General features: G+C 39.3%; 1 protein-coding gene across 5 annotated transcripts in view; it reads left to right on the top strand.

Moving 5' to 3' along the window:
• The window catches only part of MID1 (midline 1), a 400,721-nt gene that overhangs the window by 346,159 nt on the left and 38,872 nt on the right, over window positions 1-15,690 (top strand). For all 5 annotated transcript variants that reach the window (XM_036016641.1, XM_036016640.1, XM_028522396.2 and 2 more), the window contains exon 4: window positions 9,050-9,157. In XM_036016641.1, coding sequence (XP_035872534.1) covers window positions 9,050-9,157 — 108 coding nt within the window. The remainder of the gene's footprint in view (window positions 1-9,049; window positions 9,158-15,690) is intronic.

Genomic DNA, 15,690 nt, shown 5'->3' with positions numbered 1-15,690 from the left:
CCCCATTGCACTGGCCCTAGACCCAGAGCTTCTTGCACTGTACTGGCCCTGTGTGTCTATCCTGTGGTCACGTGAGAGCTGAAACCAGAAGGCCAAGTGCCCTTCGTTTGACCTCAGCTGGGTGCTGGTAGAGTATCTCAGATATTTCATATTTTGAACATATGTGTAAATGGATGTGAAAAGGCTACAAGTATTGATTTGGGGCTTATAAATTAATTTTTAAATTTTAGCAGGTTGCCAAATCTGCAAATACAGAATCTGTGAATGATGAAGATGTGAGGAGGCACAGCCTGTTAAAACCAGAGGCCCATTTACCAAATGGAATACTACTCAGCCATAAAAAAGAAGGAAGTCTTAATTTTTGCGACAGCCAGCATGGATGGAGCTGGAGAGTAATATGCTAAGTGAAATAAGCCACGCAATGAAAGAGAAAGATCATATAATTTCACTTACATGTGGAGTCTAGTAAACAAAAAAAAATGAACAAACAAAACATCAACAGACTCATAGATACAGAGAACAGACTGACAGCTGTCAGAGGGGTTGGAGGCCTGGGTGAAAAGGGTGAAGGATTAAGAAAAGAAAAAAAAAAACAGAGACAACAGTATGGTAATTGCCAACAGGGAAGAGAAGGGGAGGCAGAACAGGGCAAAGGGGGATCAGTGATGATGGAAAGAGACTTGACTTGAGGAAGTGAGTGCACAGCATAGTGGCAGATGATGTATTTTAGAATTGTGCACTTGAAACCTGTATGGTTTTATTAACCAATGCCACCCAAAAAAAAATCAATAAAAAGAAAAAAAAGCAGAGTCACGAGTACTTGCAAACACCCTTTCCACATCTTTTGGTTGCTTTTCATTCCCCGGCAGACTTGTTAGAGAATTTTTGTCTAATCACCAATATGAAAGACCCTACTCTCAGCCATGTCCTTTAACAGGGTATGTTATTCTCCTTGTATTAAATGCCTTTATACACATGTCATGATTTGAAATTTTTATTTATTTTTTGAGTTGTTCAGCCTGTTCCTCTATGCTTACATGTAAACTCTGTGATAATGAGAACTTTGTCTCTCCTAGACCTCACCGTATGCCCAGTACTTGGAATGCTGTCTGAGACACTGTGAGAACCAAGTCACTATTATCTGTTGGATAGATGAAGAAATCAGTTGTTGTATATAGCTTTCAAAGTGCAAGGCGCAAGTGTTTTGTAAGAGTAGTGATGACTCGAGCTTGCATGCCATCAACTATGGTGCTTGAAACCTCACTAAAGGAGTTTGGGCCTTTAAAAAGAAAGCATAGTAACTCCTAAAAGAAGAATGAATGCTGAAAAAATTGAGATGGAATATAACTTTAGAAGACTTAATTTAGCGTAGTTTCTAAAGATATGAAGTTAGTGTTAAGGATTAAAAGACAACAATGGGTAGAAAATGATGCATTTCCAGATGAGAGAAAGTAAACTGTAACTTCAAATGTCGAGGAACATACTGTGCACAGGGGTGTGGCCCAAATGGGACAAGGTGAAAGTGATTGAGAATAATTGACAGGAGAAAAAAAGTAACAGCGAGGTGCCTGGAATGGGAAAAGAGCTCAATTTTAAGCTATATTTTGTCTAATATAGCCTTTTGTCAAAGGCACTGAAGGATAAGGGCCCCATGTCCACTGTCATCCCGACATGGCATACAGTAGTCACCTATCCGTAATTACTAATCATCTTCATTCTTGTGTTTAGGTTAGGGACTGAGGAAACTTAACACACAAAGGTGGAAGTGTAGGTCTATGAAAGTAGGTTTTCTGGGATTGTTTCTGCATCCTTAGATTGTCCCCACCGCATGCACTTCCATCAGCTGTAGTGATTTCTGAATCAAAAGATGTGAATCAGAAATGAAAGCTAAACCCTGGCTGGCGTAGCTCAGTGGATTGAGCGCGGGTTTCGAACCAAAGTGTCGCAGGTTCAATTCCCAGTCAGGGCACATGCCTGGGTTGCAGGCCAGGTCCCCAGCAACCACACATTGATGTTTCTCTCTCTCCTTCCCTTCCCTCTCTAAAAATAAATAAAAATAAAATCTTTAAAAAAAAGAAATGAAATGAAAGCTAAAATCATAACCAGGGGCTGCCAGCTTCCAAACCAAACTTGGGGACTATAAATACCTGAATATACTGCAAATAATCAATAAACCCTGCCATATTTGAATTCATAGCCTATTTAAGAAATGAAGTCCAACCAAATCGTTTACTTTTTTTAAAGTGTCATGTGAAACAGCAAACTGTGGAAAACTTCTTTCTAGTAGAAAAATTTTGGAAATGTAGGATAGCGGATAGTGTCCAACTTATTTTATTGTACCTTTTGGAATATAAGAACACTAGAGTTACAAAATTTGGAAGCTTCATCAAAGTAGAAAAAGCGATTCAACTTTCTTGGTTTCAAAGGAGAATCAACTCCATATTCTTTGAAAGATCTGAGAAAAATAGTTGGCCTAAAATTAACAGATCATGTTTCTAAATTTCTGGGAATTTATAATTTGGGCCAATGGTGGTTGTGGTATGAGTTTTCTCAAAACATATTTGACTCAACAAAGTAGATCTCAGTCCATGTTTTCTTTTTTTGTAAAACAAAGCTATTCATTGTAAATATTGAATAGTCAGAATTTGGATTAAATTGAGCATACGTTACGATGGCAACTGGGGTGGTTTTCCTCCATATCCCAGTGATTTGGAGAATGAAATAGATCCCAAACCAAATCATAGTCTATTAACAAAAGTACTTCCCAGTATAGACAATACCATCTCAGATTTGTCCATGGCTTCATAATGTTAGTTATTTCCTCACATATTATTTCATACATTTAGCACAATAATCCCACATGGCTGAAAGAGTGGATATTATCCACCTCATTTTACAAAATAGGAAACCTAGAAATGGAGATATTCCTTTCCTAATATCATATGAGTAGAGCTAACAATCCACACATTTCATGGCACCTAGTCTAGGCCTACTACTGGGCCTCACCACGTTGAGTCAAAACCAGAGTATCTTTAATCACAGAATATGTTAGCAACAACATCAAAACCTGAGGCTCTCACAATATGGTCAATTGATTTTTCACGGAAGTGTTAAGACACCTCAGTGGAGGAAAGAACGGTCTTTTCAGTAAATATTGCTCAGACCCCTGGATATTCAGAAGTAAAAGAATAAAGTTGGGCCCGTACTTCGCCTCACACACAAAACTCAACTCAAAGTGGCTCATAGACCTAAATGTAAGAGACAAAGTTTTATATTTTTCAATATATTTTATTGGTTATGCTATTAGAGTTGTCCCGTTTTCCCCCTTCACTCCCCTACACCCTGCACACCCTCTCCCATTCACATTCCTCCCCTTTAGTTCATGTCCATGTGTCATAAGTCATCTAGCTTCTACATTTCCCATACTATTCTTGCCCTCCCCCTGTCTATGTTCTACCTACCATCTATACTACTTATTTTCTGTAACTTTTCCCTCTCTCTCCCCCTCCTTCTCCACCACTGATAACCCTCCCTGTGATCTCCATTTCTGTGGTTCTGTTCCTGTTCTACTTGTTTGCTTAGTTTCTTTTTGTTTTTGTTTTAGGTGTGGTTGTTAATAATTGTGAGTTTGCTGTCCTTTTACTATACATGTTTTTTATCTTCTTTTTCTTAGATAAGTCCCTGTAACATTTCATAAAATAAGGGCTTGGTGATGATGAACTCCTTTAACTTGACCTTATCTGAGAAGCACTTCATCTGCCCTTCCATTCTAAATGAAAGCTTTGCTGGATAGAGCAATCTGGGATGTAGGTCCTTGCCTTTCATGACCTGGAATACTTCTTTCCAGCCCCTTCTTGCCTGCAAGGTCTCTTTTGAAAAATCAGCTGATATTCTGATGGGAATTCCTTTGTAGGTTACTGTCCCCTTATCTTTTGCTGCTTCTAGGATTCTCTCGTTCATTTTTACCTTGGCTAACGTAATTATGATGTGCCTTGATGTGTATTTCCTTGGGTCCTACTTCTTTGGGACTCTCTAAGCTTCTTGGACTTCCTGGAAGTCTGTTTCCTTTGCCAGACTGGGAAGTTCTCCTTCATTATTTGTTTGGATAAGTTTTCCACTTGTTGCTCTTCCTCTTCTCCTTCTGGTACCCCTATAATTCAGATGTTGGATCGTTTAAAGATGCCCTGGAGGTTCCTAAGCCTCTCCTCATTTTTTTGTATTCTTATTTCTTCATTCTTTTCTGTTTGGTTATTTCTTTCGTCCTTCTGGTCCACTCCATTGATGTGAGACCCAGCTTTCATTCCGTCACTATTGGTTTCCTGTGCATTTTCCTTCATTTCACGTATTGTAACCTTCATTTTTTCATCTAATTTGTGACCAAATTCAACCAATTCTGTGAGCATCCTGATCACCAGTGCTTTGAACTGTGCATCTGATAGGTTGGCTATCTCTTGGTCGCTTATTTGTATTTGCTGTGGAGCTTTGATCTGTTCTTCCATTTGGGCCATTTGTGTGTGTGTGTGTGTGTGTGTGTGTGTGTTGTCGCACCTGTTACATATGAGGGGCAGAGCCTTAGGCGTTCACTAGGGCGGGGCAACCTATGTCACTTGGTTGTGATGCTGTACGTGAGCATGGGGTCCGAGAGGGAACAATTGCGCTTGCTCTGCTTCCTGTCGAACTTCAGTTCCTTCTGCTGCTTCCCCAAGCTAACTGGGCCTTTCTAGTGCTGATTCCCTTTTTGGTGGGCTTGTGCACGTTCTAGGACCCCATGGGTCTTTCCAACAAACTCTCCTGTGAGGCTGGGAGTTTCTCCCTGCGCCTCAACCTCCACAGGTGTTTTTAATCAGTGTCCCAAGGCTCTATTTCTTGGTGCTGGGACCCTGGGTTGTGAGGTCTGTCTCACTGCCCAATTTCTCCTGGTTTATCTGCACACGAATGTGGGACTGCCCGAACAGCCAGCCGCCTTGCACACAGTGCCTCACTTCACAATCACTGCCTCGCTGGGTCTGCCAGCCACCTGCATGCCCAGGGTCTGCCCGGGGTGGTCTTGCACCGGGGATGACTTACACACCTGGTGGCACAGCTTTTTGTGCCAAGACCCTTCTCTGCCCAGATGCCCGACTCCGCCCTTCCTACCAGTCTGGATGAATGTGTATATTTTAACTCCTTGGTTGTCCGACTTCCATACAGTTCAATTTTCTGTCAGATCTGATTGTTATCTTTTTTCTAAATTGTTGCTGACCCTACTTTGATTGTGCGAGAAGGCACAGTGTGTCTACCTACGTCTCCATCTTGGCCGGAAGTCAGAGAGATGAAGTTTTAAGTGAGAACAGGTATAAACCTTCATGACCTTGGATTTGGTTTCTTAGCTGCAACACCAAAAGCACAAGTAGCAATAGAAAGATAGATAAATTGGACTTAAGAGAAATAAAAACTTTTGTGCTTCCAAGGACACCAATAAGAAGGTGAAAAGACAACCCCCAGAATGGGAAAAAATATTCACAAATCACATATCTGATAAGGGACTTGATGGATACATAAAGATATCATACAATTCAATAATTAGAAGACAAATGACCCAATTACAAAATGAGCAAAGGGTCTCAGTAGTCATATTTCCAAATTAGACATACAAATGGCCAATAATCACATGAAAAGATACTAAACATAACTAGCCACTAGGAAAATGCAAATAAAAACCACAATGAAATATCATTTCATACCCACTGGGATGAATTTTTCAAAAAAAAACAATATCAAGTGTTGACAAGGATGTGGAGAAATTGGAAGCTTCATATATTTCTTGTTGGAATATAAAATTATGCAGCCACTTTGGAAAACAGTTTGGCAGTTCCTCAAAAAGTTAAACATAGAATTGACATGTGACCCAGTAATTCCACTCTTATACTCAAGAAGAATTAAACATATGTGTACACAAAGATTTATACATAATGTTCATAGCAATAGTATTTATAGTAACCAAAATATAGGAATAACTCAAAGGTCCATGTACTAAAGAATGGATAAACAAAAAGTGGTATAGTCCTAAAATGGCATATTATTTGGCATAAAAAGTAATGAAGTACTGACACATGCTACAACATAGAATAATCTACAAAATGTAATACTAAGTGAATATGCCAGATAAAAATAATCAAATATTGTTTGATGCTATTTATATGAAATATCCAGAATAACAAAAGCACACAGAGACAAAATGTAGATTAGTGGCTCTCTAAGCCCAGAGCGGGGTAGGTAGTGAGACTGTGGAGTTACTGCAAATGGGCATGGGATTTCTTTTGGGAATGTTGAAAATGTTCTAAAATTAGATTGTGATGATGATTGTGTGACACTGAATATACTGAAACCCACAAAACTTTACACTTTATAAATGGGTGGATTTTATGATATGTGAAATAAAACTCAATAAGGCTGTAAAAGAAAGTCAACACCCCCCTCTCCACCTCGCTAAAAATCCTTAGGACATAATTTTGTGTCTATATAGTCCTGGAAAACTGCATATTGAGTGTTTGCAGTATATCATGATAGCTGTTTGCTTCATTGTATTTTACCTTGCTTCTTCTTGGAGGTCATTTTCACTATCTTTTCATTCAACAAATAGTTTTTGAATGCCTGTTGTGTGCCAGATATGCCACTGGGTGCTTGGGACAGATGCCTCATTTAGTACAGCAACCAAAGATCCCTGCCCTTATGGAACTTGCATCCTATTATGTTTACCTTGGTTGTATGCTCACATACAACTTAGTTCCTAGGCCTCATTCTAGGAGATACTTTTCAAGTGTAAGGTACTCCTTCCCAGAAATTATACTTTCTCCATCGTGATGTGCCCATCATTTCAATACAGTGCCATCCTTTTTGCAACTGTAAAAAGGATGTAGTTGCAGTCAGTTATTAAATTGAGTTTGAGATCAAAAGGAAATACAAGAAATTTCTTGGGAATGGTGGGTTTCAAGTAAATGTTTCCATAGATACATAAATGTATTTGGGAAACCTCAAGGAGAACTAAATATGGTGACATAAAAGTAGTATCGTAAGAGGGTGCAGCCAAGAGGGGAGCCCCAAATAGGGATGTGTAATAGGGTTCAGAAGAGCTTGGAGATCATTGGCTCCACACCACAGGGCACACCTGCGCAGAATGCGGGCAGCTGTGGCCGATTGTGGGAGGAGCAGGAAATGGGGCTGCAGAGAAAGACTGGCGCTGGGATTTAAACCCAGTGAGGCAGCCATTTGGCATCTCTCTTCTGGGACCGGGCGTCTCTCTTTGGGACCGGACGTCTCTTCTTAAGACCAGGTCTCTCTTTTTGATACCACTTCTCTCTTCTTGAGACCCCGTCTCTCTTTTTGAGACAGCGTCTCTCTTTTTGGGACCACGCGTCTGTTTAGGACTATGCGGCTTTGGTGTCTCGGTTGGGACCATGCAGATTAGGTGAGAGTCATGAGGCTTTGGAAGTGCTCCCTTTTGCCACGTGGACGGTGCTGGGAGGACTGTGTGCATTTGTGGGGAACTTTAGTTTGTGTTATTTCAAATAAATAATACATTCCTTTCCTTTTCACGAATCTCGGGCATTGAGAGATATCTTTCCTTTGGCGGTGGACATAACGAACCTGGGGGGTTCCTTTGGAGAATAATATATTGCCCTTCGAGGCCCCCCTTTTGTACTGTAACAATATGTAAGGGAAACTGAGCACACTGATTAACTTCCCTTGAACTATTAGCCTGAGTTCTGCTTTCTGTATTTGTCCATCAATGCATTTTTTATTTTTTATTTTGATATTAAACATTTAGCAAATACGTCTGTATACTAATCTGACATAGGATGTGATCCAGTGGTCTGCTGCAAATGGCCAGTGACTGTTGTTTTCTCAAGAAGAAGGTGTCTTGAGTAGTGTCTCTGCTGTGTCTTATAACGATCGGGAATGCAAGTCAAGGAATCCTGGCCTCTGAAAACAGAACATGATTTCTCTGAACAACCACCAGTGGATTTTGATCCTGAACTCTTGATCCTAATTCCAGTTTATCTTATTCACAGAGAATGAAATTACTTCAGTTAAATAAAGTACTCCAAAAGGACCTAATGACTGGGCCAGGTCTCCTCCCTGTGATATGCTAGAGTAATTAGTGCTATTGTCATTCTTTATAACCCTGCAGATGCTCCTGTGCTGTGTGAAAATCGTAAAGCTCATGCATGCTATCTCCATTTCCCACAGCTGTGATTTCTGGGCTTCTGTGAATAAGCATTTTGGAATTGTCATGAGATGGAGGAAACAGCATGTGCTGAGTATTTCCCAAGCCCATTTGCCAAGAATGAGCTAATTCTGACCCTCCCTTGTATACAATGAGTCTTAAAAATTTCAAATACAAGCCATTCTGTAATGATCTACCTGTCCAGGAGAATGACATGCTTTCATTGCAGAACCTTGGTCTTTCAAACATATGCCAGAAGTAAAATTTTAAATTATGTCATAAAATAAATAAATATTTAACTATCCTGGGTCTTTAAAATTTTTTATACTGATTAAATACGAAGTTGCCATCTGTGCTTAAGAGAAACGTTAAATGAATGTGATTTTTGCCTTGCTACCTTACTTTTGTACAATTTGTCCAAAAGACACTGATAGTAGTCTCCCCTCCCTAAATGAATAATATTCATTTTTTAAACTTGCTTTTGTTTAACATGCCAAAATTGCACTTTTATTCAAAATATAAAAGCAGGCATTGCAAATAAATGTCAAGTGTCAGTTTCCAACTAATTGGTAATAGCTATGCACATGTTGTATTAATAAGAAAGATTCTGAGGCCGAGTCTTACTTAGCAGAAAGACTATCATTGGATAATAATTTTTTTCTAGGAATGCAAGATGAGGAGTGACCATGTAAGTCCTATATTTACTATCCCTGCAGAATTGGAAGAAGAGTTAACATTTAAAATATCTTTTCAATGATTACCAGAAACATACTAGTCTATATTAATAAGATCATTAACTAAAAAAAAGCCAAATTAACACTTACCATTTTATTTATCCTGTAGGTCAACGCATCACGTCAAGAAGCAAAACTGATGGAGGAGTGTGATCTTCTCATTGAGATCATTCAGCAAAGACGACAAATTATTGGAACAAAGATCAAAGAAGGGAAGGTACAATTTCTAGGGCAGAAGATTTCATATTCTATAGCTAGAGAAAATATACTTCCATGCACTTCAGTAGCTTAGGAAACATTGAATACCCCCTTTTTCTATATTTTCTATAACTTCCTCAGAAGTTGTGAAGATGTCATTCAAAGCCTCTTGTTTGGCCATTTTTTTCTCCACTCCTTTCTTTGTGTTATCATGGTCTCCTGTGCACTCCCACCTTTAAGAGGCAGCATGGAGCTCTGGTCTATTATAACCACTGTTTTCCATCTCTCTTCTCTATGAAATGAGTTCTGTAGAAGGCGAGGTCATTTCATATTTATTGCTATGCCCTAGAAGTTAACACAGTATTAAATAAAGATTTAAATGAATCAGAGTTTATACATACGTAAAATTATAAAGTGCTTTCCCATGAATTTAGATACGTATAATTTCATGGTGGCAAAACTCCTGTAGTTCCACTATATCATATACCCATTTGTGAACATGTGAATAGCACTTCTTTTCTAATGTTTCTATATTTAAATTTCCTATGATTTTACAATAAACTATCTTCAAAAGGCAGTTTATAAATATATATTATTATTTATGGATGCTTTCTTATTTATTCAAAATTCATTTAGAAACTATTGATAATCACTTTACTCATTTTTAAATTACTACTACTTATATTGAAATACTTATGATCCATTTTATTTAACCTATTTCTCTGCCACCCTGAGAAGATAATTTTGTAAATATTTAAAATAGACACTCAAGATACAATAAGGTCATGAATTTCTTTTATTATTGGTCATAACTATACTAAATCATGCATAATTAAATCAAATTAGCAAGTATTAAGTACACAGAGATTATAATAGCTAATATATGTGTTCTTCCATTTTCTAAAAAATTTTAAAGGTGCTTCTAATATTGTATAATGTTTTTTATTGTTTTTTAAATATATTTTATTGATTATGCTATTACAGTTGTCCCATTACCCCCCCTTCAGTCCTCTCCACCCTGCACACCCTCTCCCACTCACATTCCCCCAGTTTAGTTCATGTCCACGTGTCATAAGTTCTTTAGCTTCTACATTTCCCATACTATTCTTGCCCTCCCCCTGTCTGTTTTCTACCTACCATCGATGCTACTTATTCTCCGTACCTTTTCCCCCTCTTTCCCCCTCCCACTCCACCACTGACAACCCTCCATGTGATCTCCATTTCTGTGGTTCTATTCCTGTTCTACTTGTTTGCTTAGTTTCTTTTTGTTTTTGTTTTAGGTGTGGTTGTTAATAATTGTGAGTTTGCTGTCCTTTTACTACAGATGTTTTTTATCTTCTTTTTCTTAGATAAGTCCCTTTAACATTTCATAAAATAAGGGCTTGGTGATGATGAACTCCTTGAACTTGACCTTCTCTGAGAAGCACTTTATCTGCCCTTCCATTCTAAATGAAAGCTTTGCTGGGTAGAGCAATCTGGGATGTAGGTACTTGCCTTTCATGACCTGGAATACTTTCCAGCCCCTCTTGCCTGCAAGGTTTCTTTTGAGAAATCAGCTGACAGTCTGATGGGAACTCCTTTGTAGGTTACTGTCTCCTTATCTCTTGCTGCTTCTAGGATTCTCTCCTTTATGTTTACCCTGGCTAATGTAATTATGATGTACCTTGGTGTGTTCCTCGTTGGGTCCAACTTCTTTGGGACTCTCTGAGCTTCCTGGAAGTCTATTTCCTTTGCCAGACTGGGGAAGTTCTCCTTCATTATTTGTTGAGATAAGTTTTCCACTTGTTGCTCTTCCTCTTCTCCTTCTGGTACCTCTATAATTCAGATGTTGGATCATTTAAAGATGTTCTGGAGGTTCCTAAGCCTCTTCTCATTTTTTTGAATTCTTATTTCTTCATTCTTTTCTGTTTGATTGTTTCTTTCTTCCTTCTGGTCCACTCCATTGATGTGAGACCCAGCTTTCATTCCATCACTATTGGTTTCCTGTGCATTTTCCTTCATTTCACTTATTGTAGCCTTCATTTTTTCATCTAATTTGTGACCAAATTCAACCAATTCTGTGAGCATCCTGATCACCAGTGCTTTGAACTGTGCATCTGATAGGCTGGCTATCTCTTGGTCACTTAAAAGAACGGGTTGCGGAGCTTTTAATTCTGTTTGAGCCATCTTTTTTTTCCCCCTTTGGTCTGGTGGTGCCTGTTATGTATGAGGGTCAGAGCCTTAGGTGTTCACCAGGGTGGGGCACCCCAGTTGCTGGGTTGTGACATTGTATGTGGGGGCAGGGTTCGGGAGGAAACAGTGGTGCTTGCTCCACTCTCTGTTGGACCTCAGTCCCTTCCGCTGCTTCTCCGGAGCAAACTGGGCCCCTTTGGTGCCAATTCCCGTGTGGGCGGGCTTGTGTACCCTGTGGGACTTTCCAACAAACTCTCCTGTGAGGCTGGGAATCTCTCCCTGCACCTCAACCCCCACAGCTGTTTTCAATCAGTGCCCCAGGCTCTATTTCCCAGCGCTGGGATCCTGGGTTGCTTGCAGCCCCTTGCTTCACAGTCAACGCCTCTCTGGGTCTGCCGATTGCCACCCCTTTGCCGGGGTCTGCCAGCTGCCGCTTGCATGCTCAGGGTCCACCCACTGCTGTCTTGCGAGCCCCAGATGCCTTACATGCCCAGTCCTAACATTCTCTGCTGCCTGCACCGCGACCCATGCCCGGCTGCCGACTCCGCCCCTGCTACTGGTCTGGCTGAACGGGTCTATTTTAACTTCTTGGTTGTCTGACTTCCATTCAGATCAATTTTCTGTCAGTTCTGGTTGTTATTCTGTTTCTAAATTGTTGTTGTCCCTATCTTGGTTGTGCAAGGAAGCACAGTGTGTCTACCTATGCCTCCATCTTGGCCGGAAGTCCCTGTATAATGTTTAAATTACTTTTCCTATATAGATTGAAAAACATTTATCACATGTACATTGTGATAGTGATCAGAACAGAACAGTTAAAGTAAAATCCAATTATACAGTTGTTGAAGCTGTTACTATGGATTTACAAATTAATATGAAATTATTCCCTGGCCGAGGACTGACTCAGGGTTAAGCAACTACTTTTCCCCACATATAAAATGTACAGCTTAGAAGAGCACTGAGTATCAGCCCAGAATCCTTACAGGATATATTTTCTCTTCCATCATCATGCACTACATGTGTATGTCTGTTAATACCTGACATACCTCAGGCACATGACTGCCTGAAATACAGCTGTGATTAATTGTTAATATGCATACAGAGGGTAATTTGTGGCTTCTACATGGTTGCATACAGGGATCAGCTCTCAGTGCCCATGTTAGTTTCTTCTTGCTGCTGTAACAGATTACCACAAACTTAATGGCTTAGAACAACAAAGATTTATTATTTGTGCTTCTAGAGGTCAGAAGTCTAAAAGCAGTCTCACTGGGCCAAAGTCAAGATTTTGGCAGTGCTGTTGCTTTCTGGGGGCTCTACTGCAGAACCCATTTCTTGCCTTTTCCTGCTTTTAGAGGCCATGCATATTCCTTGGTTCATGGTTTCTTCCTTATATCATTCTACCCTTTGCTTCTATCCTCAGATCTTGTTCTCTGGCACACATTCTCCTGATTCTCTTTTATAAAAAAGTCTATTGGGATCACTCAGATGATCCAGGATAATATCTCCCATCTCCAGATCCTTAACTTAATAACACCTACAAAGTCCCTTTTGTCATGTAAGGTGATATATACTTAGTGTTTTGGTTCTTTTTTGTTAAATTTATTAGGGTAACATTGGTTAATAACCTAAATTTTAGGTGTACAACTTTATCATATGACATCTGTATACTCTGTGGCCTCAGTACTTGGTGATTTGTCTTCTTCTGTCATCTTGTATTTGACCCCCTTTACTCTCTTCGTACTCCCCCACTCTTCTTCCCCTCTGGTAACCACCATTCTGTTGTCTGCATCTATGAATTTTCTTTTTCTTCTGTTTTGTTTATTCACTTGTTGCTTTCCATTTTATACCCCACATATTAGTGAAATCATAAGGTTCTTATCTTTTTCCGTCTGACTTATTTTACTCAGCATAATACTCTCAAGATCCATCCATGTTGTTACAAGTGGCAATATTTCATCTTTCTTGTGGCTGAGTAATATTCCATTGTATATATGTATCACATTTTTATCCAATAATGTTTTAAGGGACACTTGGGTTGTTTCCATGTCTTGACTATTGTGAGCAATACTGCATTGAATATAGGGGCACATCTTTCAAATAAGTGTTTTCAAATTTGGGGTGTAGATACCCAAAAGAGGCATTGCTAGACTGTATGGTAGTTCTCCTCTTAGTTTTTTGAGGAGTTTCCATACTGTTTTCCATAGTGGCTGCATCAATTTACATTCTCACCAACAGTGGTATGGTTCCCTTTTCTCCACATCCTCTCCAACACTTGTTAATTCCTTGTCTTATTGATAATAGTCATTCTAATATGTGTGAGGTATTATCTCATTGTGGTTTTGATTTACATTGCCCTTATAACTAGTGATGTTGAGCACCTTTTCATGTGTCTGTTTGCCATATGTATGTTTTCCTTGGAAAAGTGTCTATTTAGGTTCTCTGCTCATTCCTTAACCAGATTATTTGTTTTGTTGTTGTTTTTGAGTTGTGTGAGTTCTCTATATATTTTGGATATTAGCCCATTATTGAAGATATCATTTACAAATATCTTCTTCTACTTAGTTGATTGCCTTTTGGTTTTATTTATGGTTTCTTTTGCTGTGCAGAAGCTTTTTAGTTTGATGTAGTCTCATTCAAACCCTGAATTTAAGAGAGTATTTTCTTCTGGAGGGACACACAAAGGCTTAAATGCCATCAATATTTTTTTACTTCATTTTGAAAAATCTGACACTAATATGATGAAAATATTGAGGTTTAGTAAAGCTGGTACAGTGTACAGAGAAGTTGATCATATTACTTTTGAAATTGCCTGTTTGAACTATATCACTTTTTAAAAAGAGCGTATTTGCTCAGGGATATTATCTCAGAAGGCAATATTAGAAAGCAAACATTACTTAGAAAAGATCAGGGTCTTTTCAGCTTTCTCTTGAGTTACTGTTTGGCACATGACCAAGGAGTAGTTGGTCCCAAACCCTGGAATTCACAGTGACTGAGTCCCTGGCCAGGGCATGTGGTGTCAGTTGTACATTTTAAAGAAGAAGAGCATGGGCACCAACACCCTGGAAATGCGAGGTGCTGAGCAGAGGGGGCGAGTATGACTTGGTGCCCAGTGAGGATGCCCAGGGTGGTGGCTGGACAGGCTGAGGGCACTGAATCTAGAGAAGGGCCCTCTGACTAGCACTTGGAATTGGAGAGCTGGAGGAAGAACTGGCAGCATCGTAGAGACCACAAAGGTTAACTTCATCTACTTTGTGAGCACTTCCATCCTGTCTGGTGCCAATCACAAGGCTGTTAGACCTGGTGGGAACAAGCTCACCGCAAATCCCCTCACTGGGGAGGTTGCCAAGCAGGCAGTGTTGTCACACGTCAGTGCATACTGGTCATTCCTGCTTTCAGAGCACTGTGCATTCTTTGGAATAAATAGCCTTTATACTTAGCATGAACTGCAGAGTCTTAAGCCATGAGACACCCTGGGAAAGAATTGTCTGATTTCTTCAGTAGTAGAGGATAAATTTCGTGTCAACACATGAAATGCTTATGGAACATTCCAGATTAAGTCAATCATGCATTTTATGTTCAGACACAGATCTATGGTAGAAGGCCACGGCGAAAAAGAAAAAGGGTCCTTCTTTCCACTGCTTTTATGTATGCTAAATCTCCGCCGTTTACCTTGGACTAAGTGTTCAGGCTGTTCTATAGCCTTAGAGAAATGCTGAGTACAGGCCTCATTGTCAGTTCAGATACTTCTGTTAATTGAAGATCAGTTATTTGGACATGGCAATTTTGAAATGGGAATTATATATATATGTATTTAAAATACATTTAGAGAAAAATAAAGAGCTACTTTTAAAAGCACATGTAAGGTATAATAAGCAACCAATAAAATGGCATAAATAGGTCTACGTCTCCACTAAAAGGACATTCCAACAGACAGAATATTTCCATGATGAATATGGAATGAATTCTGAAAATCACAGTGTGTCAATCACACTTCCCAAAGGAGAAAAAAAGCAGTGCCGACTTGGAAAAATTTCCCCCACAGGAGTAACACCTGCATACAGAGAATCTCCTTATGTGTTAGGATCAAGTCACTTCTATTTCAAAAATCAAATTTCATCTTGTCAGATTTTCCAAGTAATACATTAAAAAAGTATTTTCTAATGAAGAAATTAGTACTTTGCTAACTGCTCAGTGTCTAATACTGAAGTGCACTACTATGTAGGTTACTGTTTCAGAGTGTGGTTTAGATCTGTGCCATTTGATCAGAATCATTTAAGTCAGCAAACTTTTTTTGTAAAGGTCCAGGCCATATAATCAACATATTAGACTTTGCCATATGGTCTTTGTTGCAAGAGCTCACCTCTGCCCAAAGTGGTAGTGTGG

The sequence above is a fragment of the Phyllostomus discolor genome, chromosome X, assembly GCF_004126475.2.
Source record: "Phyllostomus discolor isolate MPI-MPIP mPhyDis1 chromosome X, mPhyDis1.pri.v3, whole genome shotgun sequence".
Taxonomy (NCBI): Eukaryota; Metazoa; Chordata; class Mammalia; order Chiroptera; family Phyllostomidae; genus Phyllostomus; species Phyllostomus discolor.
The sequence above is the reverse complement of the archived record's forward strand: the minus strand, read 5'-3'. Positions and strand labels throughout refer to the sequence as shown.